General features: G+C 47.3%; 2 protein-coding genes across 2 annotated transcripts; both read left to right on the top strand.

Moving 5' to 3' along the window:
* Positions 1-6: 6 nt before the first annotated feature.
* Positions 7-4,650, top strand: LOC119112857 (uncharacterized protein CG3556-like). Its single transcript, XM_037237145.1, has 3 exons — positions 7-59; positions 868-1,022; positions 2,540-4,650. The coding sequence occupies exons 1-3, from the start codon at positions 25-27 to the stop codon at positions 2,599-2,601; spliced, it is 252 nt and encodes an 83-aa protein (XP_037093040.1). The 5' UTR covers positions 7-24; the 3' UTR covers positions 2,602-4,650.
* Positions 4,651-22,796: 18,146 nt separating this feature from the next.
* LOC119112595 (uncharacterized protein CG3556) lies at positions 22,797-25,556 on the top strand. Its single transcript, XM_037236815.1, has 4 exons — positions 22,797-23,013; positions 23,570-23,756; positions 24,178-24,332; positions 25,138-25,556. Exons 1-4 carry the CDS (start codon positions 22,953-22,955, stop codon positions 25,215-25,217), a joined length of 483 nt encoding a protein of 160 aa, XP_037092710.1. The 5' UTR covers positions 22,797-22,952; the 3' UTR covers positions 25,218-25,556.
* The last annotated feature ends 1,452 nt before the right edge of the window (positions 25,557-27,008 follow it).

Genomic DNA, 27,008 nt, shown 5'->3' with positions numbered 1-27,008 from the left:
AAAAACACCAGTCTGTTCGACTGCATGAAGCTGGCGGCTGAGCGGGACAGCAACTTTGAGTAAGTGAGCCTAAGATTCTGCGCCTTTGTTGGCTGTCGGGCCGGTCAGGTGGGTCAAAATTTTGTTGGTAGTAGGATTGGGTGTAATTTCATGGAAGGATTGAGACACATAATTAATGTCGCGGATGGAATGATTGTTTTGACTACTGTCTTCCTCTGGTCTGTAAGAAAATATTACGCACACAACGTTCCGGCCAGTTAACTCTACGTCGATCGCCAAGTGTTATTGAGTCTTAGGAAGGAATGCATGGTGGAACTGGACCTACTAGAACTACCGGAACAGCTGCCCTTCCCGGCTAGCTCAGTTGGTGGAGATCTTGACTCATGATCAGAAGACTTCAATTCAAATCCCAGCAGTCCCGAGGGGAGAATTTGGGTTGTGACAAGTGTTGGCTGGAAGCCAATCATCTTAGCACTTAATCACACCTGCCGACGGCCCGCCAAGTTACTGGCCGAGGCGCTGTGTATGTATTACCAGGACGATGTTCCGAAACAGGATTTCCTCCGGGGTTGGGTATGGGGCACATTTTCTGGCCAGATTGAAGGCTTCTCGATGTTGAGTTGTCTGTTCTAGTGACTCCAGGCGCCGAGTTGTGTTTCTCGCCGCTCTGCATCTGGTATCTTTCATTTTATTGGCGATGTGCGCAGGAAATGTGTTGGAACCAAGGCATGTACCGCTATGCCCTTTTATTTGGTATGTTGTTCGTGGACAATCATGCTCTTTGCTAACTGGCCGTGGCACATTCCATGTATGAACTCCACATTCGCATACCGTATCGATCTAGCGTTGTGGACGGTTTCCGGACAGATTCTCGGCCACAGTCTGGCCCAACGGCCACTACATTCACACCATCGGTGGTTACCACGAGCAGAAGGTCGGCTACCTGTTCTGGCTGCTGTACAAGCTCTCGGCACCGCCGGACAAGCTCAGCAAGCCTGCCAACACCGCCCTGTCCGCAACAGGTGCGCAGCGTGTCCCTGACCAGACAAGCACTGCGAGGGCATGGTCGGAGGATGGAGTAATCCGTTAGCCGACCGAAGCTACCGAAAGCTAGCTTCAAGGCGGTTTCGGTCGGCGCAGTTTTTGTGTCAATTTTAGTAGACTGGGAATAAGTCACACCTCCGCCTGCTGTGTGGAGATTGGCGAGCGGATCTCGCGATGTCCTCGTGTCTTGCGCTGACACTTCGTGGCAGAAGTGTCACGCCTTGCAATAGGGACTGCGTGCATCCTATAGCCTGATTGCCTCTTTGCAATTTTACCCGAGTTCTTTGTAATCTGTTTCTTCAGTTAGGTCAACTTGAGTCGTATGTGTCGAGGCTTACTTCGTTATGAGTTTATACTTTTATGGTGACAGCTATCAACCTTTAATATATCAGGAGGTGCTAGTGAAATGGGATTATTAAGCAAACATTGCTGACATTGCCAATATTCTGTATTGATGATATAATTGAGCGCTGACAATTTGACCAGGGTTTGCTCAATACCGTCGTTTAACCACCACGTTCTGGTATCGTGAAGGTTGATAACAGCATAAGAACTCTGAATTCATCATGCAGAAAACCCATGGCCTTTCTTGTTTATGTCAAAGAAGTTCCTCCGCTCCCCAGCAAAACTGCAATTACATTCACTGAATAAGTCCTTGCCCTCTGAGCGGATCTCAGATGTCCCGAAGGGTTTCCGGAATAACTTCTGAACGGTTCTCACCACGGTCCTGAAATGCTGTGTGCCTAAATTTCAACCATTTTACGCATGTCTGAAAAGTTTGAAGTTTTCTGGCTTTGACGGTCCACGATTTGTAACTTCCTACACGAAGCCACGTCGGTGGAATTGAGCTCTGAAGTGGAAAGTTTTCCTGTGTTTAACTAATTTCTCGCAGAAAAAGCATTTCAAAGAGGTTTTCCAGAGTCTCCTTTTGGTCTATATCACGGTCAGGTCACTATATCACGTCGTCTTGGCACGTGCATAGCATCCAAGATCAAGCTAGGCTGAAATCTGACCGTTTAGAGACCTACAATTAAAAATTTAATGGCACATGTATTTCGGCTTTGGAATGCCGTTCCAATCTTGTTCTCCTCTGTGATGTGCCTCTTAAGATCTTGATATAGCCGGACAGGCCAATGCCGGACGGGACGGGCCTTCGCCTATTCTGACCTGACATGATATTCCACTCACATGCGTCGATCTCCACTCGTGCCCCGTCTCAGCGTTTTCCAAGCATGCCCATTTATTGAGTCAACAGGAAGGTTTTATAAAGTACTCAGGTGATCCTTTTCACTGGTTCACCCTGTTAAAGGTTGCATTCATCATTGTACAGACACGTTATGGCACGCAGTTTGACGAGAGCTTTACAATGCCGTTTTACGCATGCCTCCGGCTTACTTGGTTTTCGAGACCTAAGGGATTCTGAGATCACCCTTGGCCGGACGAAAGTGAAAACATTCCGTAGGGCTAAGGCTCACGCATGTCTAATTGATTGCAGGAGTCGACGATGTCTATCCGGAGAATGGAGACCACATCTTGTTCTGGTACAAGAAGATATAACAAACCAAGCTTCCATTGAGCGGCATGGGAGATGTCGTGGACGCCGTAAACGGCCAAGCACGTGCTGCCATCTGGCATCAGGAGAAGGAGTCTCATAGGCTCGTTCCGACTTCCAGTCCGCAGCTTCAGGCTGTGCCCGTTTATGTAATGGTCAACACGGGCAGACAAGTTTCGTGCTCCGTGGCGCGCAACAGATCAGCGGTGCTCGCCAGTGCTCCGTGTTCTCGATGTTACTGGAATTTGTGAATTATAGATGTAAGGTAATGCGATAGACGGATCATTTTTTTCGCGAGTGCTCGCGAGTGCGAGTGCTTGACGTCGTGAGTGCTGCCATTTGAACGCCGTCGTAACGTGGTTTCACTTAACATGCTTTGTTCCCTCGAGGTGGTATCGTTTGTTTTTGCGGCCAGAAATTAATTGCAGGCTGGTAAAGGGAGACACTTTTCTGACTGAGTTTAAGAGAACATGATGTTTTCCTTCCACTGGTGCAGTGTACGACCACTTTGCACTACCTTGGGTTCTGAAGAACAATGCCAGGACAATTTTTTTTGTCACACTTATAGATATCCAGATTCTTAAAACGCATGCAGCGTTTTTCAAGTGGCAATTGCGCAAACACAACTGTCAATCATTCCGTAATTTGCTGACAGATGAACTGATGGTTGAAATTGAGCAATAATTGCTGTCGGGTTGGCATTAGTGGCATATTTTAGGTACGTGGATTCACTAATTCAATATTATTGCGTTCTCAGCATTGCAACGGAAGGTGTAGCTTACGGTTTGCTCTTTCCTTTACTCTCATGTTTCGGAATGGCAGTGAAACTTCTACACGAACATTCGGCTGCGTGTGCCTGTTCGGTAATTCAAGAAAAAGGCGCTGTCGTATCATGTTTGATATTTTATTGTGCGGTTATTCATATCACCACTTTATGGTCCAGTGCGCCACATATAAGGACATCTTTGTTCGGTGACACAACTCATGTGGCCAAGCCACGGTCCAGGCCGCGAGGTCTTCAAGTACCTAGGGAAATGTTCCGGCGCAAGCTTTGATACACGGCCTCCTCGATCATTGGCAGTGTTTTACAACACCACACGCAGGTTCACAGTGGCGACCACGCAATGTACTGTGGTCGCTCATGCACTCTAGCCGCTTGAAATAAGCCGGGAATTGAAAGCAAAACAGAGCTGAAATAAAATGTTTCTTTTTAAATATGGTGACGATATCGTTATTTAAAATAGCGATACGTCATTTCTTTTAAATATCATATCACACGCCAGCATCTGCTGGTAAAGACGTGCCCATGCAACGGCATTGCCTTGCCGAGGTTGCAGCGTGAGGGCTTCCGTGGCAATTCACGCTTACCAAGGGCCTTGATCACAGAACACTTCCGGCATGATATACCAGATTTCAAAATGACTTTTTAACACATAAATCTGGAGCAGGAGCTAACGCGAAATTTTTACTGAGTATGGACCTCGTCTTTTAGTTTTGTGAGACATCGGAGTAGGGTGGTCCAAGGTGGGTTTCTGACTTCGAACTGTATTGGGGAGCCGTGCGAGTGAGCATTGAGTTGTGTCTGTGCCGTTCACTTGAGCGCACAGACACACTGTCACCATCCCACCGAAATATTCAGTTAGGCCCTGAAGTCGGGCTACCGGACGGTCAGCCAACATGCCGAGGCCCTGGAACAGCTGCGCTCCAGCACGGCGAGTCGGCGCAACATGGCGTCGACGTGCTGTTAAGCACCAAACTATCAGCGTGGCGCGTAAAGGGTATTGTGGGGCTCCCGCGAGGATGGGTCAGTGCGTTTGATAGCCCACACCCAGGCGCTGTTCGGGAGACATTGGTCGGCCGTCAGCCGCATCAATCTCGTTGTCAGCGGTGGGTGCATTGTCGTAAACGGTCTGTCCTGCTGGGTGTGGCGAGGCAGGAAAGCCAGTGTACTGTGTAGAGTGCGAGAGGGACTTCAGGTGTGTTCGACGGTGTCAACTCACTGTTCCACTCTGGTTTGGTGTTAGTACTGTCAATACAGCTAACTTTGGTTTTGAATGGTGCGTTTTGCTGTCATCAGGCAATGATTTTTGACCCAGTAATTTCAGCTCGAGAAATCAAACTTCGATTACGGCTCTGGAGCCAGGGATTCAGAACAGGAGGCGCAGCGAGAACTTAATGGTTTGTCGCACCATCACGCGGTTATTTGCGTTGGAATTATATACGGGGTCTCTTTCACCCACTCAGGCTCATACGCGGTATAATCATGGATTGCACTCGGTAGAACACATTTTCTACTTGTTAGACAAACTGTTTTTAGAGCGTATGTCCACCATTCACATACACATATTATGCAAACGTTTTTATTGCAGTGCTTTAAAGGAAAACGGGAGGTAACACAGGTTTAGCGGTGGCACTTTTGTTCTTAGTGAATCCAGAGAACATGGTGTATGATATAATGGATGCGAACACCCATCTCGAGATAACTACGATCCATAAACACTGTTTTCGTGTCGGTATTGAATGCGGGGAATTTTTAATTTAAATCTGGTAGGTTTGCTACTGAAACCTCTCTGCTCTCCTTGCCTAAATATTGCTACGAATACTAAACGCTATCCAAAAATTTTTTTTTACTTTGACATAACAGCTTTGAAACGTCAGTCATGGACTCAACCACGTACAAAACTGACAAACGAGCACCAGTAACCCCTTCTATGTCTTGTCAGTGCTTCCACCGAGGCTACGGCAATCGACAACCTGCAGAGCATCACTGGGAATACCCATTGCAAAGAATGCATTGGTTACATGATTTTTGTCAATTGCGATTGGAGAAACTTTTGATAGCTGAAGGAAGCAATCTGACTGGCAGTCAAGGATACATGGCGCAGTGTACACAAACTAATTAGCAGAGCAGAATGCTTGGCGCCTCCTTTTAAGGTCACCTGACTTTGCCCTTGTTGTACGACGACTTATGCAAAACAATGTAGCGGCGATTGGCATATCATCTTAGCGGGTGATCACGAAAACATTGAAAGAATTCAGATACCCACAATGTCGTTTGTATCATAATGAGACTTTTCAAAGGAATGACCATGCAAGCCCATACAATCATCTTTCTCGTGGCGCCCTAGCTACTGCACATGTTCGTTCGTTCGTCTTGAGCATGGCGGCGAAAAGAAGCAGACGATGTGCAGCCATCAGCAGTCGCTTTCTTTAAGTGGTTGGGGGTGGGAGGGGGAGTGCAGAAAGTCAAAAAGGTTGACCTAACGTACCCTTCATCCCAGATTTCTCCCCAGATTTCGACCACTTAAATTTGCGCACTCGATATAGAATGATTTTTTAACGTTTTGTAGATTCAAAGCTGCTTTCCTGCGGAGGTATGACTTCCCATTTCAAGCTAATGTGAACTGTCTTCCCTTGCGATGTTATTCACAGTAAAACACCTGAGTCAACCTTAGTAAGGGATCAGTGATAACTACCGCTCTCGCTGATTGTGTTTTATGACCACCAAAGCCATGAATATGCGACAAATCCATAGTTGGAGAAAACATGAGTTAACTTTTATCTGGGTCACTCCGTAAATACTTTTAAAAGTTGTCGCATATTACAGTCATTTGTTCTTTATCTCAATCTAGGCGTTATCATTGGGAAAAACTTGTCAGAACATTCACAGTTTGGCTTGATATATGAAGGAGTTGACGTATGAAAGTAAAATATGGTAGGTACATTAGGTACCTTCAGCATGCCCTTCGGTACAGCATTTACACGATACTAATAGCAATGTGTATAGGTACTACTTCATACACCAATAGTAAGTAATTGTTCTGCATTTATTTGGTCCAGTGTTTTCTCTTTGTTCATGTACATTGAACGAGCTCAGGAGGGCATACGCAGGGGCTCAAGTCAGCATTGGGAGGGCCCGGCCTCCTCCTCCCCCTGTCGTGAGATTTTTTTCTAACACACCGCAAACTGGGGATATAGTATTATCTTATGGCTGCATATATGCCCCGAAGAAATCGCTATGATATTTTACGGAACGCGTGCTTCATGGAAACATTCAGAATGAAAATATGTGCAGTCCGGAGCTAAAGTTCGGAAAGCAAATCATCTCGCCAGCTGCACCGGCCGCGGGAGAAGAGGGCGCCACCGGCCGGCCGACAGCGGCGCTACCAGCGGCGCTACGGGCACAGGACCGGGCAGGAGAGCGTACGCTGCATGCTGCTGGGCACCGGACCAGGCAGGAAAACGTACGCTGCATGCTGCTGGGCACCGGACCAGGCAGGAGAGCGTACGCTGCATGCTGCTGGGCACAGGACCAGGCAGGAAAACGTACGCTGCATGCTGCTGGGCACCGGACCAGGCAGGAGGGCGTACGCTGCATGCTGCTGGGCACCGGACCAGGCAGGAGAGCGTACGCTGCATGCTGCTGGGCACAGGACCAGGCAGGAGAGCGCACGCTGCATGCTGCTGGGCACAGGACCAGGCAGGAGAGCGTACGCTGCATGCTGCTGGGCACAGGACCAGGCAGGAGAGCGTACGCTGCATGCTGCTGGGCACCGGACCAGGCAGGAGGGCGCACGCTGCATGCTGCTGGGCACAGGACCAAGCAGGAGAGCGTACGCTGCATGCTGCTGGGCAGGGCAGTGAGAGGCGGCGCTCGGCGGGGCTGGAGCTCATCAAGGTGGCTGCACATCTGGGCAGGGGCCGACTGACTCACGTACGATGCCTGAGATGCTCGGATATGTGTGCGCTGGACCAGCAGTGACCTTGTCAGGCCAGCGGGGATGATATGCGTCACAGGGGCAGCTGAGGCGTTTGGAGCCAAGCGCTAGAGGAGGATCCTGGTCGCCAAAATGTATTGCATATATATATATATATATATATATATATATATATATATATATATATATTCAGTGAATGGAGCGAAGTTTGCGGCATTCGATGATGCATTTGAATTGATACACTACATGGTGCATTTTAGTTTGTAGAGTTTGTCTGGACTGGTTCTCATAAGAAAGCCTAATAGATGCCTACTAGCCTCTCCATATGTTGAAAATCGATTTACAAACGTGTCTATTGAAAGAACCGTATCCATCATCCTTGAACGCGTTTACAATCATCCCGAAATTCCTCCTCTCAAAACATCAAGACGCCTTATTGCACAGTTACTGAAAGCCTGCACGTTGGAAGTTCCTTTCCACGGGCCTGATGGACGAATGTACTGCCAAATTGAGGGTGTTGCGAAGGGCTCATCTGTAGGACCTTTGTTCGCTAATTTCTTTGTGGACCATGTGGAAGCCGACACACTACAAAGTGACGACATAAGATCGGACATTTACTGTCGCTATGTAGACGATATCTTTGTGGAAGTTAAGGACACTGACCAACTAGAACGCCTCAAAAACACCTTTGAAGAGCAGTCTGGTTTAGAACTCACAAGAGAGCAAGTGTGCAAAACATATCATTTCTTGACGTGATTGTTAATGGACATGACAGCGATTTAAAATGACTGCATACTAAAAGCAGACTAACAACGGACGGTGCTTAAATGCCGACAGTGAGTGCCCTCGACGCTACAAAATTAGCGTCATAAGGTCATTTATTAGACGTGCATTTAAGCACTGCTCTGTTTGGAAAGGACTACATTCAGACTTCGTAAGAATCAGACAGATCTTGGTGAACAGCGGTTTTTTTCAAATTCTGACGTTGAAAACGAAATACAACGACAAATGACAAGACGCCTTAACAGCAAACCAAGACAAGGCATCCAACTAACCGTCAAACTGTATGTTCAAAATCAAATGACATCTGCCCAATAACGAGATGAAAAAGCCCTGCGGGAAATTATCGCTCGACACGTAAAAGGAAAGAACGACTACAAAATGGGCATTGTCATTTATTATCGTAATAATAAAATCCCTACCTTTCTTATGAGAAACAGCCCAGACAAACCCGACAAACTAACATGCACCAATGTAGGGCATCAATTCAAAAGCAACATCGAAGGGTGAAAACTTCGTTACATACACTACATTAGCGTGACCACAACGACGCTCTCGCGACACGACAATGCGCTTACGTGACGAGGCACCTCTGGACCACATGCGACACGAATACGACGGGACATTGACCCGACAACAACTGACAGGCAACACTGACATTTTACGGACGTGCAAAGACAGAATACGCCTTGAAATCTGAGAAAGTGTATTCATTAACAAACTCTCTCCAGCCTTAAGCAGACAAACCAATTTTTGCACAGCCCTTGAACTATTTTATGCATTGTATTTTATTCTGCAGGTGTTTTTGTGCATTTTATTGGATTTCATATGTATTGTATTGTATTTTGATGTTTTGGTGTTTATTCTTGGTACATTTCATAGGTATCAAAGTGAAAATAGGGTCCTGTCTTGCTTTGATAAGCCATGCTTCATTTGTGTTTTCCGTGCCAAAGGATGCTTTCCAATAGAAGTGCGCAATCTTTTATCCTTTAAAATTCAAAACTTATTTCTTATGCCATTCAGTTTTCTCCGGCGCTGAGATAGGACTTCGAAACGTCAAAATATAAAGAACGACGAATATATGAGTAATTTTGTACGAACCATCTTTAATTCAAACGATATTGTCAAGTAAAAAGCCCGGAAACTAGATCGATGAGCCAAAAAGCTCGTGAATGCTGAGTCATCAGTTGTTTTTAGTCGAATGAATACATATATACATATATATATATATATATATATATATATATATATATATATATATATATATATATAGGGTAACCCATATTTCATAAGATTAAGTGCGTTTACCTGGAATTAGAAATAAGGTTCACTGATGTTAGCCATGACAATACCATGAAGCGTTAGGTATGTTTGTAAGTTTGTGGCACTTTCTTGTTTTGGCTCTCATAATTATGTGAAATTAATAACATGCACCTGGAATGTAAAATAAGGTTGGCGGGTTCATGCGAACCTTTGGGGAGAAAATTCCCTTGCGGGATGGGGCAGGGTTGCAGATTTGTGTGCGTGGCGGGCGCGGGTTTTCCGAACATAAAAAGCGGCAGCTCTAGTTGGGACCAGAACCTAATCCCCAGCCTGCAGATCATCAATTCGCCGACCGAGCATTCCCGCCCTACTTTCGCCCACGCGCTGAGTCAGAGAGCGCAGCGGGATTTCCACCGACACCGCACGATCATCGCTGACGCCGTTCCCGCGACGTCGGGGAGATCCCGAGGCCGTGTTTACAGCCGGCCCGGTGGCATGTCTCCAGGCTGTGGGGCTCGACAGCTGAGATTCATGCCTGTTTCTCCTGCCGATATGAGCAGCCGGACGGCATTCAAGCGCGTGTAATAATGAACTGATCCGGTGTCGGTCTTTATCGGTCCATTTTCCGCTTGATGAACTGTAGCTCATTATTCATTTTTCTAAGAATGTCTCCTGGATATGGGATATAAGGAAGTTCGTTAATCTGAGTGAGGAAAGGTACCTCTCCAACAAAAAATTATGTTATAATAAGAAGCGTGAAGATCCTTACTAAGTATGTAAAGGTGCTTGTTACACACTTCGTCTGTGCTTACTTTTACCATTTTTTCGTTCTTTATTGGGATTAGGAAATCGGCCACATGCAGCTATTAGCATAGTGTGATACGTGGAGCAATCACACTGCCCCGTAAATCCTGTGAGGTCATGTGGAAGTATTCGACGCTGCTTGCCAACTAGTTCTGACATTTTCTTCTTGCCTTATCTTTATATTTCAAAAGATCGCCCTGCTTTGCGCATCCCCAATCTAGCATTTACATTTGCTGTGATGGGCTTTGATCATACTGCATCGTAGTCAGTGGATATTCATGACGCAAACAGTTTGTCAAACAATTTTAGGATAAGCCATCTATAGTTGGGTGCCGTTCCCGCAATCACTGCACATAAAGAGTGGACCGACTCGTCCACATGCGTGCGCAGGATTTCATAATCGGAAGAGAGAAGGCACGGCTCAAACATTTTCACAGAAAATCGAGTTTAGCACGTGCTCTTGTACAACTCCCTTGCCTGCGCCACTCGTCATGCCACGAAAACTATTCCTAACACAAAAATGTTACCACATCATATTGTTACTGTACTTTACTCAAATAACCCCCACATTGTTGGAAATCGGCCACATGCAGCTATCAGCACAGTGTGATGCATGGGGCAATCACACTGCCCCGTAAATCCCGTGAGGTCATGTGGAAGCAGTCGACGCTGCTTGCCAACTGATTCTGGCATTTTCTTCTTGCTTTATCTTTATATTTCGAAACATCGCCCTGCTTCACACATCCCTAATCTAGAGCCTGCACCCGACGAACAAGGAAATATCAAAGAAATACCACAGAAACGTAGGTATGGTTCAGAACTTGAATTTTAATTTTACGGTGTGTAACGTAATCATTTCTGATACCTCAAGTCAATTTGATGAATCCCGAACAATTCGGAGATCGTTAACATTATATGGAATCTACAAATTTCTAACTGTTCAGTGCGAATTTTTCCATCATTTCCGGCTTACGCGGGCCTGGAACGCGGGAACCAAGGGCGGGGGGGGGGGCAGATAGCAGAGCAGGGGGCGGGTCCATCGACTCTCTGACAATGTAGTCATTGATTCCATGGACGCTGGCTGTAAAGAAATTTAAAAAATACCTAGATGTCGGCTATTCATCGTGGGGGACCTCCTGTGGTGTGTGATATGTATTGTGTTTCACAGAAGGAATAATCCAAGAAATGACATTTGACCCCCAACTCCAACCCAATTTCCCCCCGTTGGGAAGTTTCAGCTCCGAGCCCATGCAGATGCTGAAAAGTGAGCCAGGCATTTGCATTGTCGCATCGCGTGCAGTCAGAGTGTATCCATCTTTCCGTCCCATCCGGCTAGGAAAATTCCTGGTGCCTCTCTTAACATGCACGCGGAGGGGGGTCAATTTGACCTTCTGAAGATTTTTTTGAATGAGTTCAGAACTACGTGGCGAAGCCGCGCCAAACTTTGCGTAGTTGTACATTAAATAGCTGCTCTTTCAATCTAAAGAACTAGGAAGTAAGCTTGCTGACCTGTGTTATGCCAAAGTGAAGCCAGGCTGTCAGAGCACCCATTTCTAGGGAATCGTTCGATGTGATGCGACAACAGGGTGTTTGAGAAAGCCAGACATATGTGAAGCGATTTTTAGGCAATAAACCAATTGAAGTTAAAATTACAGCAAACCTTATTGACCTTACACCATGTATTGAGGTCATACCAAGGTCAAAATTGACCTCCTTTTTACTAATATAGATAAGACAGTAGTAATGACCTTATTCCCCATAGAAAAAAAACAGGAAAATGGAGATGTAGATGCGCCGCTATTTCGGCAACCTTTATCAAAACGAACAGCAGAACCATTCTTGGCCACATTGACCTTTTCACAAGGATAAGGTGACCGACTACTCACGAGATTTCTCCTATTCTGCCGTTGAAATAAGCGTCAGGGGTTACGCAAGAAGGAATGTTCCCGATCTTTGTCATTCTCAAATTCAAAACGAGCACCAAAAGCTATCGCATAAACCAGCCACCCCCTCCCCCTTCCCCTCTCAACCTCTCCCCGTTGCACATTTGTTTGCTTCTGCTGTCCGTTTCAATGAAGACATGTTGCCGAAATATCAACTCATCTTTTCCTCACTCTCTTGTGTTCTTCTACGAAGAATATGGCCACTAATTCTGCCATCTCTATATGCATAATGTTCCTCGCAAATACACTTAACAAGCTACGTAAACTTCGTTTTTGTTCAGAGGTTGGTTTACGAGGTAGTTTCTGGTGCTCGTTTCGAATTGGATAATGACAGAAACCGCAACAGACATGATCAATGGCCTTTTCAAGGGTAATAGTATGTCACTGACATAAAATAACTTGGGTAAACACTTTTGTTTTTGGGAACATCCCGCCTACCGTATACCCTGACGCTTGTTTCAGTGACAAAATAGAAGCAGCCTCGTGGATATTTGGCAACCTTGACCATACAAGACTTAATAGGTCACTGATCGTAATTGAACACCACTGACCTTTTGCTTAGAACAGGTATCTACCTTCACGGCGGTTGTGTAAAGAGGCCTTGGAGTACTTGAGACACCAACCCGAATTTTGCCTTGTATGACCTTATTTGACCCCAAGGTCATGGCCTAAGGACCTCAAAATTTGATTTTACATAGAGGTCAACAAACCCGCTGAACTTGTTGTCTTAAGCTATCTTAAATTTAGAGACATGTGGATTAAATTGCCCCGTCCCACCCGAGGGAGAGATATTCAACCGGCCACCCGAGCGCGTGTTAACAATGGGTGCAACCGCCGTCGCCTCCTTATTGGCGGCACATTCGGAAATCTTCCTTTCATCGGCCTGGCCGTTGATTGAAACGTTTCACCAGTTTCAAGTAAGGCTTATCTGAACTGCAAAGTCCGAAGCGATCGGTGACAGCTATGGTGGTAATCTCACAAAATGCTAGCAAACTTTCCTCTTATTGGGTGACAAACATGGTGCAATGATACGGACTGGTGTTGGATTATGTGACCAGCCATATCCATTTTAACCCCGTGTACGGCTTGGAGACATACTAAAAAAAGTTCTGAGATTCGCCTTACAGGAAAAACGGCTTACAGTTACTTGAAAATTAAGTTTGAAATGACACGTCATGGCATCCCTTCAAACCGCAAATACCCGAGGACATCCGCGTGACGCCTTTTCCTTGAAATTGCCAGACCTCGTCTCGACTGGGTTCTAACGCAATCATACCCAACACCCAATCAATAAGCAACACCCAGTACTTGGTCGGTGTACTTGGGGACGGTTTCTCAACATAGAAGGGGCGTGACGACCTGGAAACACTGGATTGCGCATGATGTATATATATGTATATATATATATATATATATATATATATATATATATATATATATATATGTATATATGTCACAGTATACAATGACATTATACATATCTAGGCATGAGCGAGCAAGCAGATAGGCGATCGTTGCAGCCACGGGCGGCATTTCTGGCTGCCTGCGCGCCCCTTCGGCAATACGCTTAGGCTCGCATTCATCTTAGCTGACGACGCGATTAGATTGCCGCAGGCCGTTTGGACGGTCTCATATCAGAGCCGCGATCGGCGAGAATGTTTGCTTTTGATGGGGCGTCTCCCTGCGGCATGTGTCGGTCTGAGAAGACTCGGTCTGCGGCATGTGTCGGTCTGAGAAGACTCGGTCTGCGGCATGTGTCGGTCTGAGAAGACTCGGCCTGCGGCATGTGTCGGTCTGAGAAGACTCGGTCTGCGGCATGGTAACAAGGTCCCTCAGCAACCCTCCCCTCACGCTGGTGATGAGTTGCAGTTGCAGCATTTGCCTACTCAGCCAGTCAGGGCCTGTATACAGAAGTATCCAACACAGTAGATCATAGCTCGCCGATTAGATCAGAAACAGATGTGCGCTTGACCTCTATTGATTATTAGCTAAGCTCAAACACTCGGGCGCGAGGGATTATCAGCATGAATCAATCGCTGGGTCCGGGTATTTTCTTGTGACGCAAAGAGCCTGTGCTTTGGCGACCACGCGTCAGAACCTCGGTAAACATGTGATTGAGTCACCGCAGGCTCGCATGCCTGGTCTGGCTGCCGCTGAGGTCGGGCTGCCAGTGGGCACGCTGATTTACCCGCCACAACAGCCAGAAAGGCACCTCACGCATGCGTAAATCTTCGCAGTTTTTGTTGGGTATGAAGCAGAGCAAAACGTTGCAATTACGCAAATCTAGAAGCGGTCGCACGCCGCCCGCCCGCCGGCGATAGCGCCTGTGTCTGACCTGGTAGCAATAATACTTATCGACGAATTGAAATGGTATGAACGCGACCTGTTTCCTATGCCTGCAATACGTACATACGTAAAAAGTCTGCTAGGAGGTTGGAAAGATGACTGCTATCATGAAAAATGCAGGTAATATCACTAAGCAAAAGTCAATGCGCATTGCGCTGCTGCTCTGAGAAAATCGCATTTTGTGCAGTATTTGTTCTTTTTATTGTACGCATGTCTTAAGTTCCTTGCACCTTATTTTGTAGTAATGCCTTCGCCGCTGTCTCGATAGTAATGAATTTGCGCCACTTTTTCCTTTCATTGTTCGTCTAAATATGTCCGTTTTGTTTTGCAGTCATGAGAACGTCACATCCCGGAACCACACGAATGACGTCAAGACTGTTTAAAAACAATATAGCGGTGACTAAAACTAAACATACATTTATTGCCTAATTACGGGTTATCAAACAAAACGCATCTCCGGATCCTGACTGGGTACAAGTTCCAAAACCAGGTGAGACCGAAGCGCGTTAAGAGGACTCACAAGGATCGCTGTGATTGGGACTGACCGGTCCTAATTACGTGGCATGCGCGTTTTTGAGCATGTTTCCAGAGCCTCAAAGCTCAACGAATGTGCAGTTATCTTCAAAGGTGGCAACAAACAAGTTTATGCATTCGAGCTCATTTTCAACTGAGTCCTCATGCATTTCACGACCAGTAGCATTGTGCGTGCGATGAGGAGCGCTCGGGATGTGCGTATCTATTTAGGATGGCTGTTACCAGCAGTGCACAAACGAACACTTGGAGACCTCTAGCGCGCCTGACCTGTTCTCTGAAATGGCAGTTCTCCGACTTGTTTATCTAGTGTTGTCATTCGAACACGTACGGGCGTCTCATATCGGGCACCCGTGATAGGGACGCTATCTACCATTTTTTGTGTGGCGAGTCGATGGCTATGATGCAATTCAGTCTGTGTGTTTGGGTTACCGTTTTAAACATGAACCTATTGGGACCTGCTGGGGTCCTACTGGGGTCTCTTCGCAGGGTGTTCTCAAGTGCATCACGTGCGCGTCAAAAGCAGGCGACGTCAGAAGAGAACAAGATGTTTTTGTTGCGAAAAGGGAACACAATGCACATCATCGTGCACCCTTTTATAACGCACCAGCAACTGCAGAGTTCATATGAGGCTTCAAGGGTCATATGACGAAACCGGTACTTGAACCCGTGCCACAAGTGGGACGGCATGCGTCAACCTTTTAGTCCTTACGTCCCCCCCCCCCCCCTCCCCGCCCATAAGAAAACGTGTCACCTAGGCAAAGCATGTATTGCGACCAGCAAGCCGCCTCGGATCTCCACCCAAACATCCTTGGATATGCATTGCGCAAAAAGTGAGACCAGTAATATGCACTTGAGGGTGCTAAAATGAGGTCCAAGGCCACTTACTACGCCAGGGTCTTAAAAAACCGGCACATGAAGCAGACATCCGAAATGGATAAACGGTTAAACGGTAAAAATGTTATCCGAAATGGATAAACGGATCTCCTAAAAACCGTCCCCAACCGATTTCATGAAATGAGGCGAGTCATGGGGTGGCAATATCGAAACTTGACAGAAGTTGGACCACCTCAAAAACATGAAGGGAAAATTTCACATGCAAAAGCAGGCAGCTCACATCTCACAATCTACCGCACAGATCGCCGTGAAACCTTCACCATTGGATGCGCCATACCTGATTCCTTGATATTGCAGTTGAAAATGTGGTGACCGTAGGTCGAGTCAAAGGTCATCTAATTCCACAAATTTCAAATTTTTGCTTGCAGACAACTCAGTTCTTAGAATCTACTGAACCGATCGCTGCCAAACCTCCACCATTGGATGTGCCATACGTGATTCTCTCCAGCAATTGAAAATTTGGTGGCCCTAGGTCAGGTAATAAAGCATCAAATTTCACAAATCCTCAAAGCCTTGCTTGCAGTCAACATAGGCCTCAGGCCATACCGCACCGATTGTTGCCAAACCTGTACCATTGGATGCACCATTCCCCTCTGAAGTTGAGAATTAAGTAATCCTAGGCCTGGTCAAAGGTCATTAAATTTCACAGGTTCCAAAATGCTTGCCTGCAGACAACTCATTCAGAGCTGATGGCTCCGATGCTGTCCAAGCCTTCGCCATTCGATGGGACATGGCCAGAAGTTGCGATGCAGATCATGAGACCACACGCTGTTGTTTTCTTTTTTGTACAAGTGCCCAAACTCGCGGGGATCTTTACTTTTTATAGCTACGGTCGTGGAAATTACAGCAATAACATTTCTACATATTCCGTGCGCAAATGCAAGGGCATCGTCTCCCTTTTTGGCGAGTAAGGATGCACAAGGTACTGTACAAGGCATATTCAATTTTGGCACATTTGGGACGGGCCTTAATCGTCGAACCACGCAAACGCCGGCGCACAGCAATGAAGGTGAGGCTAAAGTTTCTCGTTGACCAAACGAGAGACTCTTTTTCGTCATTTTTGCCACCTTTTTCTTCCGAGACTTGTACCTCGGTGACGGGTTCTACACAGAGTGCAGAAAACGAGTCCCCAAGAGGGATTCTGAGGTCAAGGATCTGTCACAGCAGGACACTGACCAAACCGTTTGGTTTCGGTCCGGCCCGTCGATCCCGCTCTTACAGCCGGACACGTCAGATTTACATCATTCGTCACAGCCGGGGCCCAGGCTCAGTTTGATCCGGCAGACTTCTCAACAACTTGGAGCTATCAGCCAACGAAAGGTTAACAAACGTAATAACGACAGAACGGTATAAGCGCGTCACACACTGACAAGCCGCCGGCCGCCACGGCCACGGCAGCGACACCAAGGCTATAGAAACAATACGGTCGAACGCTCCGATCCCCATAAATGTAGGGCCTATGGCTTTGGAAAAGCCGCGAATTCGGACAACATGCTCATCCCTTGATTGGTCACAAGATTTCCATGTCATAACAGAACTTAACCCCGGTTGCCGTGGCAATAAACCCCAGATTCCGCACTGTGGCAGTATTTTCAAGTCCTGGTTCTGGTCGGTGTTGCGCTATATTCCAGGATCTTGAGCTGAAAAAGAGGCGATTGTAAGCGTGTATACATATGTAACCTACGATGGTATATTGGCAAGCGCCAATTACGCGTAAATGTTGATGTTCAGGACGCATGGTTTTCATGTATTGGGCTAATCTTTTTTTGACGGCCAATCTGACGCGGCGAGACAAATCACCGTGACGTCAACAACATCTGCATATGAAACAAGGAGCATGACGTAAAGTGGTCAGGAAACAGGGACGGGCTGGAAAATGAGTGAAATGTTATGCTTCTAACATCGGTCAACGTGCGCTGATATATGTTTCAGCGAAGCACTGAGGCGAAAGCAAATGATCGTTTGGAATATCGACGCCAGGTGTATGGGCCCAGTACGGGAGTGAAGGTGTGTAGCTGCGTGATATGCAAACATGCCAATGCAATTTAAGTTCATGCGCTTGTTCACAAATTTGCTGGTGCATGCAAAAGGCCATAAACTGTAATTGTTGTATTCACCATGCAACGCTCTCTTGAAGTTAAACTAAGTTGAGAACGTTGGTATCTGAAAAATTGCGACACATGTAGGTCAAATAAAGAACAGTTTTCTTCTCTTTTGCCTGGTATCCATCTTATGCTGGCGGTGTGCCAATTTTTTTTCCAAATTTTGAGAAGTCCTGGCCCATGCCAGGCTGCTATAAGACTAAAAGCACCAAATGTTGCACTACGTTTACGATATTTGCACGGTACTAAAACGCAAGACAAATTGTAAAAGTGGCAATATTTGGAATAAGTGCAAAAGCTTTGTTTTGCCTGGTGTATTTCTCCTCAGAATCAGAGCCCACGAGCAGGAATTATTTAATCGGATGTCGGTTAAAACTAAATCTGCCTAACACGCTGACAAACATGATGGTATTTGGCAACTTAAAATATCACCTTTGACATTGCCATTGAATTTGTACTCGCATCCACGCTTACAGATCCAATACCAACAGACATGTGCCTGACTTTCAACATTGGTTTCTGGTAGCTACTTCCGCTCATCAAAACGAGGACGAGGAGGACGAGGACCGAGAAGGAAAACGAGACGTTGCGGCTCTGGGATTGTAACGCCGTTAACGAGTGGGATGACACCCATCTGCAGGCACAACGCCAGGCGGGTCCTCGGATAGGAACATCCCACCCCGTGTCACACAGGCTGTTACTCGCGCCCGAAGAACAGCTCTGTCGATTTGTGATCTTCGGTATGTTGAAAATGATATCACACTACCAAGATAGCTTAAGTGGCGCTCAGTCGTACTTCCTATTCTACCATATCCTTAAGCTGTGTGGGATGTTCACAAGGCATGTTGCATGATGCGGACATATGAGAATTGTCCGCGCGTAGGATGGTGTGCGATCATTTTGTATTTACGCTATCAATGCGCAGGCAGAGGACATTTTACATTCGGTTTATAAATGCAGATTTAGCCAGTGGGTAAGCACAGAACGCTGTGTTTAAACTGAACTCGCTCTGTCAATTGATGAGGTTTTGACCAAATTGTCAGAAGCCGTAGTTGCAGTTCCCAGACATCACTTAATGACCCAGCACCAGGGTAAATTTTTTTGACGGCCTTCAAAACGACCGGCCGAAAACTAAGCTTTGGTATTTCTAGTCTTTTAAAACCGTGCACTTTCGTCATTCATAACGAAGTTCAGCAATCTCGCTGGGATGCACCGTAATGCACGCTGCATCCCTTCGTGGTATACTGACCAGAACCTGAGCAGATTTAACATAAAAGTTACTGTGCGCTGTCAGACATCATGAAATACCACAATTTTCGGTCGATACGTTTCTACAGTACCTTGTACCGGAAAGGAAATTGTCGTTTCAAATGTGGAAAAGTGTGTTCCTTTTCAGCTGCATCAGCTGCGCAGTACAAGAACAGGTGCAAGTATTTAAGCATTTTCTTTTATGAGGAAGACTTTGCCGTGAAGTGCGATTGGCATTACGCTGCCATATCCCATGGGAAGAATGCTTGCGACGGAATTGGGGACCTTGAAAGAGGGTGCTGCCAGTGTCAACCTGTGGCGCCCCATTCTGATCATATTCGCTCTGCTAGGAAGCTATGTCAGGTCTTTGAGGGCTAGGCTAATGTGCAGACCGTAGGTCTCTTCATACCAAAATGAGAATTAGTTCGGCGAGAGGATTAGCTTAATGTCAGCTTGGCCACAGCCAAGGCTATCAAAGGGACACTGAAGGTTCACAGAGTAGCTCAAGTACGTGTGCGGACTGTGCTGGAAGGTTTTTACATCATTTTGACATAATATTTATACGGTTTTCTTTTATCGTAGTGAACAAATCGCCCCCGAACGTAGCTCTTCAACCACACAACACAAAAATGCTAGAGGTTGCAACTCCAAACTGCTAAACTGCGAGGTCTGAAAACCCACAAGGCGTCTTCGGCGCCACATACAGCCCCTGTGACCCGTTTCTATCAAATTCCGAGAAATGAGGGTGTAGAATTGACCCCTCAACCATTTGATTTGCCGTCGAATGCCCTAGTAACCGCCATCGCTTTTCAACCGCAGTCTATCAAAAAACTGTGTGCAACTCAGCCCGGTGTCCCACCGGGCTGAGTTGCGGCGAGGCTCAGCCCGGCCGTCCCGGGTCCACCGGACGGCGCGCCCGCGTCCTGCGCTCCCTGCAGTGCAGCGCGGCTCGAGTTGCAGGCCCGCTCTGTTGGAGCGGGATGCGTCAACCACCCAGCCACTAGGTCACGCTCTGCAGACGGGATTTTCCCAGCCGCTGTTTGCGCTGTGCTGTCGGGTAAACCGCGAAGTTGCACAACGAGCGGAAGCAGCCGGCCCGCGCGATAAGACGGCGCGCAAAAACGTGCGGTGCGCAGTGGGCAGCAATGGTAAAAAGAATGCAGGCTGGGAAGAGTTCTTGTCAAGCGCACGTTGGCCGTTCTCACGAAGGCCACACCACAGACACATAAAAATCCCTGCCCTGATAAAGATGGGCGTCGATGTGACCTCCCATCCTAAGATTTTCTGAGGATACCTCTCCGTCATATCATAGAATCGCGCCCAAAAAATTCTAGTCTATGAGGAATCCATTGTACGTGTTTTTTACGCCAAAAAACTTTGAGAAAACGTGACGGTTGACAGCCGACAGCTGTCAGAACCAGAACGCATCAAACGCGACAGCTGACTTTATGACAGCCGCGTCTAGTGACTAGACTCTTGTTACCGACAAGCTGCTTCCGTTCCCTTCCTTCTGCGGGAACAGAGAGAGGCCAGTGTTTTGTTCACATCTTGATCTCGTAGACCCGCAGACACACATAATAAATATCTCAATAGAATGTTTGCGCCACGTTCGTGTGGTGTCTGGACAAAAATTCGATTCGTAGTTTTCCAATTGTTTTTTGTCGATTCCATTTGACGACTTCTATATTGGCGACACACAAAAGTCGACAAACCAAAAAGTTAAATCGGCTTAATGACAAGCTAAGCATGAAAGAAGTGCGACATGCCAAAATTGCGTGAGGCTCAATGACGAACTGCAAAACAAAATGACGAGACACCACGAAGTCAACCGACCAAAATGGGGAACTGCAAAACGGTGACACGTAAAAAAGACAACATGCCAACTTGGCGAAGAGCTAAATGGCGAGCTGCTTATGGAAAATGTTCCACATTTGAAGATGTTGGGCCAAACTTCAGATGTGACGGAAAGCTTCTCCCATGTCACCATTCACCATCACCAACACCGAATTCAAAGGTGACTCTTTTGTATTTCGTCATTTAGCCCTTCACCAATATCACATTGATGTTTAACTGAGTCGTTATTTTTCAACTCGCCATTTATCCGTTCGCCAACTTTGCATGCCGCCATTTTGAAGTGCGCCATTTAGCTTCTCGCCACTTTGTCAAGTTAACTTTCTTGCATTTCGCCTTTTTGCAATTTGCCATTTAGCCGTTTCGACTTTTTGCCCCGCCAACTGTTTTACACGTCGGCATTCCGCAGTCACCATTCAGCAGCCGACAAAAGGCATTCGCCATATGGGATTTTTCAATGTTTGTTCTGGAATCCCTCCCCTTTATCAGGGTTATTTCACCTATCTACATCCTTTAGCGGTATTGACTAAGAAAGCAAGCATATAAGGGTTGACCAAAAAATAATTTACAAGTATTGACTAAAAAGTTGGGATATGAGTGCTTATTAAAAATAGAATATCATGTTTGATCAAAATAGTTAACATATGTCTCGAGTAAAATTTCACCATGGAAATGTAAAGACAAGAGAATCGAGAATACAGGACATTATTTTGTACCATGCGATACGGTCTGCGGCCAGTTATAAACTGAGTTTTGAGCGGGAAGCTTTGACTTGCCTCACCCCCCCCCCCCTTTCACGACATTCTGGACAAAAAAAAAATGGCCTTCCCATGCAAAAAGGCCTGAAAAGAATCCGGGCTAGACGAGAGCGACTTCTACAACTGGCATCACTAATTCTGTCCCTACGGTATATGTACCATGGTCACGTTGCCAGAAATACCTTGCTGTGCCACTACAGGCCCATGTACTCGTGTCGTACTTTCCTCCTGGGAATCTTACACCTGTATCCGTGTCGCACGGTTTTTCCCACAGCCGTGCCTACCAGCTGGTTGGTCTCTAAGCCATCGGGACATAGGCAGAGCTGTTGCGTCGCACAGCCTTCTGGGTAAACTGTTGCGTCGCGCTGCCCTCTGGGTAACCCGTCGCGTCGCAATGCCCTGTGCGACGCGACATGCTGACCCGTCGCGTCCCACTGCCCTCTAGGTTACCGGTCCTTGTGGTCGCTGCGGTTGGTGCAGTCATCAATTGCTTAATCATCGGCATGCGCGTCATCGGAAGGGTTTCTGCTATAGGCGTTTCCTTGGCCGCAGAAAAGATGCAGAAAATCTCCCAAGCAAATCTAGCTGATAATTTTTTATGCAACTGACATTGTGCAGTCTGTACAGTCTTCGAGTCTGTACTGTGTTAAGCGCGACACACCGCGTCGCGGCCTCGTCTTCGGTCACTATGGTTGTTTTGGAGCGACCGCAGCTTCGTCTGCGGTCACTGCGGTTGCTTTGGAGCGACTGCAGCAACCGCAAAGTGTGACGCAGTACGTAACGTGACGTCATTGCAAAGTCATGACGTCATGCCACTAAACGGCATCACACAAACGCTCGACGCCGGTTGGTGTGACCGCCACGAGCGCAGTGGCTGCGCGTGCCGTGACTGGCTGTGGAGTCAGACCCTGCGGCCGCGTCGTACTGCGCATTGGCTCCGCACCGCCGCGGGGGCGCGGGTGTACCGGAGGACCGCGTCATATGATTAGATTTCGTCCGAAGCAGTTGCAGTATAAAGGCCGAGCAGACGTGACGCAGTCCATTGGAGCGGCTGGCTTCGTCTGGTTAGCTGTCTAGTCATCCGCGTTCCTTTGTTCACCGCGTTTCAGGCAACGATGAAGTATCTGTGGGCTATCGGCATCGCCGTCGTCCTGGCGATGCCGGCGCTAGGACAAAGTGAGTACTCTAGGCGGTGAGAGCAATCTTCCGCAGCTTGGGAGCTCACTCTGACCTGTTACAGAGCAGGCAGGTGAGGTTGTCCGCAGGTCTGCGATACCGACTGCCACCGGCAGGGCAGCACGGACGAGGTTTTCTGAGGTCACCGATCTCGACTGTGGTCGGCGCCGCGGGAGGGGGGGAGATTATCTGTGGTCAGTGTAAGCGGCTGTCACGAACAGCGCGGGGTAGGCATGGTCCCACGGGGTCACCAACACCGGCTCTAACCAACAGGACTGGGCGGGTCACAACCTCGGAAATCGCCGACTCCAAAACAGTCAGGTGATGTATTATTTGAACTTGACCACTAAATCAAACTCAGGGCCGCACGATTTCATCGCTTTCGCCCATGACCGCACACCGACGTTACAGGTGACGGTCACCGCACACCGACGTTACAGGCGACGGTCACCGCACACCGACGTTACATGTGACGGGCAGCGTGCACCGACGTTACAGGTGACGGTCACCGCACACCGACGTTACAGGTGACGGTCACCGCACACCGACGTTACAGGTGACGGGCAGAGTGCACCGACGGCACCGGAGGTGGACGAGCAGTCACACAGGCCGGTCCACTTCACCTACTGGCTGTGGGTTGGGACCGAGGTGAACGAGACGTTCAACCTGTCGCTGACGGTGCCGCCGCACACCAGCATGTTTAAATGCATGAAGCTGGCGGCCAGACGAGACAGCCATTACGAGTGAGTGAACTTCCACCCCGTGCCTTAGTTCACAATCAGAATGGTGAGGTGCGCACGACATTATATAGGTCGAAAGGATTTTGTGCACAAAACATATTGACGAGCAGTCACGGCTTATTTTACATTGCTTAGTTATCTATTCTAGTAACTGCGGGGGCTGGCTTTTGCTGTCGAATTTCCCTGGTGCCTCTGTCCGGGGGTGTGATCACGCAAAACAGAGCAAGGAGCTGAGCAGGGTAAAATGGCTAAACCTACCCCTAAAATAAGTAAAAACAGGGCTGTTTCTGTGTAGGAAACATGTGAAAACCAAGACATTCACCAAGACGGAGGTTGTTCTCTGGAACGTCGATGTGGCACGTCAAATGAAGCCATGTCATATTCATATACCGAATTGATGTAACGCTTTGCCCTGTTTCGGCAGGTTCACGAAAGTGGACTTCTCGTTCGGCCACTACATTGATAGCATTGGTGGCTACCACGAGCAGAAGGACAACAGCATCTTTTGGATGCTGTACAGGCTGCCTTCCCCGCCCGACAGGAACAACAAACCAGACGACAGCGCCCTGACCCCAAAAGGTGCGTAGCGCATCTCCGCCGGACAGCGAACACGCAGATTTTGACACACGGAGAGAGCATCGTTTTGGGATCAATCCTGCTCAGCCAGATGCTGCGTGTTTTGTGTCTTTTGTGTTTTGTTTGTTTTGCACGGGGCGGGAATCCGACAGTGGCCGCCAACGGTCGCATCTTTCATCAGGTGCCGTAAGATCTGACGTTCTCGGCTACCAAGCTTGTATGCTGTCTTCGAGCTGCGAGCTTATCTGGCTTCGAGTTGCTCGCCAATCGTGCTCCTGGTTTGGTTCACTTGAGCCATATCACGAGGTTCAAGATTAAACGAGCTTCTCAGAATGCTGCATGCCGACTGCCAATGACGCAGTACGAACGTTGACCCCGATAAGTCTGTTTTCGGCGTGTTGGGAAGGGGTTCACATGTCACTGCAGGCATGACAGTTGCTATGATTTGATGCAAGAGGAACGGACACAGAAGGTATCCCAAGCTACCTGGCGGGCCGCCTTACGGGAAAATAGTCATAAAACCCATCGAGCCTGTAAAAGATGGAATATCAACTGGTGTGTTGTTAGCATTAATGGCTCGCAATAGATCAGTCTCGAAAGCGGGAGTTGGCAGCGACCAACACGAAAGTTCTTGAAGGAACGCCTTGTTTTGCAATCTTATTTGACAATGGTCTCTTTTTAGTGGGCTGAAATTTAAAGGCCTTGTAGCTTTCCGGAATGGTTTTCTGAAGAGGGATTGAAATGACCTCCTCCTTTCCACAATCAAACACAACAACGCTTACGGAACTAACACATGTATCTATTCCAGGCGTTGACGGTGTCTTTCCGAGAAACGGAGACCACATCTTGTTCTGGTACAAAGAGGTGGACCTGAGCACCCACCAGTGAATGGTATGGGGGGCGTTGTGGACGCCGCTCCCGGTCAAACGCGTGCTGCCATTGTTATCAGGAGAAGAAGGCCCCGAGGCTCGCGGCGCCTGCGGTTCTAAACGTTCGGACTGTATCCGATTATGTCATGATCAACACAGCGTTGATATAGACTTGATTTAGAGCTGATACAGGTGGATGCAGTTTTATACGCACTTGACACGGGCAGAGCAGTATCGTGCTCCGTGGCGTGCGTCAGGTCAGAGGTGCTCGCCAGGGCTCGTTGCACTCGTTGTGACGGGCCTTTGTAAAGCATCGATGTGAGCCAATGCGATTAAATATATGATCTATTTCGCCTGGGCTGTTGTGCATGGTGGCATTTGAATGACTCCGTACAGCGGTTGCATTTTGACATTTGTTCAACGACACGTTGACTTCGCACACGCTACAAAGGTATGCCCTTTGACATACCTCTCGGAGTGAACTTTGCGCTTGCACGGCAGTAACTGCCTAGACAACTCGGTTGGCGCTTTGTGCACCGGAGCAAAGAACCTTGCAGGGTTTGTGGGTTAGCAAGACATTATAAAATTAGGGAAATATTACACTAGCATGGTATATACATGCATATATAGGTCTGTATATATATATATATATACATACATATATATACATATATATATATATATATATATATACATATACATATTGGTGTGTTACTTAATATTCAACACAAATTGTACGGCAAATTTCAATCTTGAACAAAAAAATCGCGCCCTACAAGTACAACCTCTTGAGATGCATTACCATGAATCCCCGTCAAGATCCTGTTTTGTATGGAGCTCGGGGTGAAATGCGGTGTTATAGCCGAAAACATGCGAGGAAATTATCAGAAAACCCCCAATTCATAGTCCCGCGGACTGTGCAAGCGTGGGATCACACTTATTTGACATGAGAGTGTGAATCATTCGCTTGAAATAGGTGTGGTCAATGGTGGTGCGTGCCAATACAGTAATGACATCCTCAACAGTTCTTGGCAGGTTTCGGTAAGAGATTCTTGACACCGTATGGCAGTTTTCACAGCATATCGTGCTTTTATATTAATAATCTGCCATAAAAGCTAGCGAGCATTACGTTGAGTATGTCAAACAGCCCACCAAAGTTTCCGTTACGACCAGTACCAAGACAAAAAATCCGCAAGCAAGTCATTTACTAATCCGTCACCCAACACAGCGACCGCGACGAGAATGGACGGCTGGCGTCAGCTTTCGTGTGTTTCGAGGTATTCTTTAAGTCTGGATGCCAGATGCTGCCAGATAAAGCTGCCGTCACAAAACGATTCCATGAGTCCATCAAACGATGACGTAATGTGGCGCATTTTTAGAATCTTTGAAATTTTGCTACTTAGGGTCGTTTTTGAACCTTGAAAGCATATCAATAATTACAAGTAAGGTTTTCCCATCATGTCTGATGTTTATCTCAATATCTTCAAATGTGGAACATTCCCTTTAATCTCATCATCGATGCAGTCAGAACGGGCATTGCAAATTAACAAGCGAACTACTGAACTTGCAATGAATTATTGTCCGGAATTTGTCATAGCGCGTGGTCTTGACCCGGTACAGTAGTTTGCCATACGATGTTCTGCTTACGATATGCTGCCATGTCAGCCTGCATCCAGCTCCCAAGCTTGTGGCGCGAGGAACCTCGCTGCCATGGGATTCGTTGATGAGGCGGTGGGGGTGCGGAGTAGGGGTGTAGGCTCCTGTAGACTGCTTGCAGAAAATACCCGTCCCAAAAAGAGGTATTTTCTGC

Source organism: Pollicipes pollicipes, unplaced genomic scaffold (genome assembly GCF_011947565.3).
Source record: "Pollicipes pollicipes isolate AB1234 unplaced genomic scaffold, Ppol_2.1 Scaffold_7261;HRSCAF=8764_pilon_pilon_pilon, whole genome shotgun sequence".
NCBI classification, from domain to species: Eukaryota; Metazoa; Arthropoda; class Thecostraca; order Pollicipedomorpha; family Pollicipedidae; genus Pollicipes; species Pollicipes pollicipes.
The sequence above is the reverse complement of the archived record's forward strand: the minus strand, read 5'-3'. Positions and strand labels throughout refer to the sequence as shown.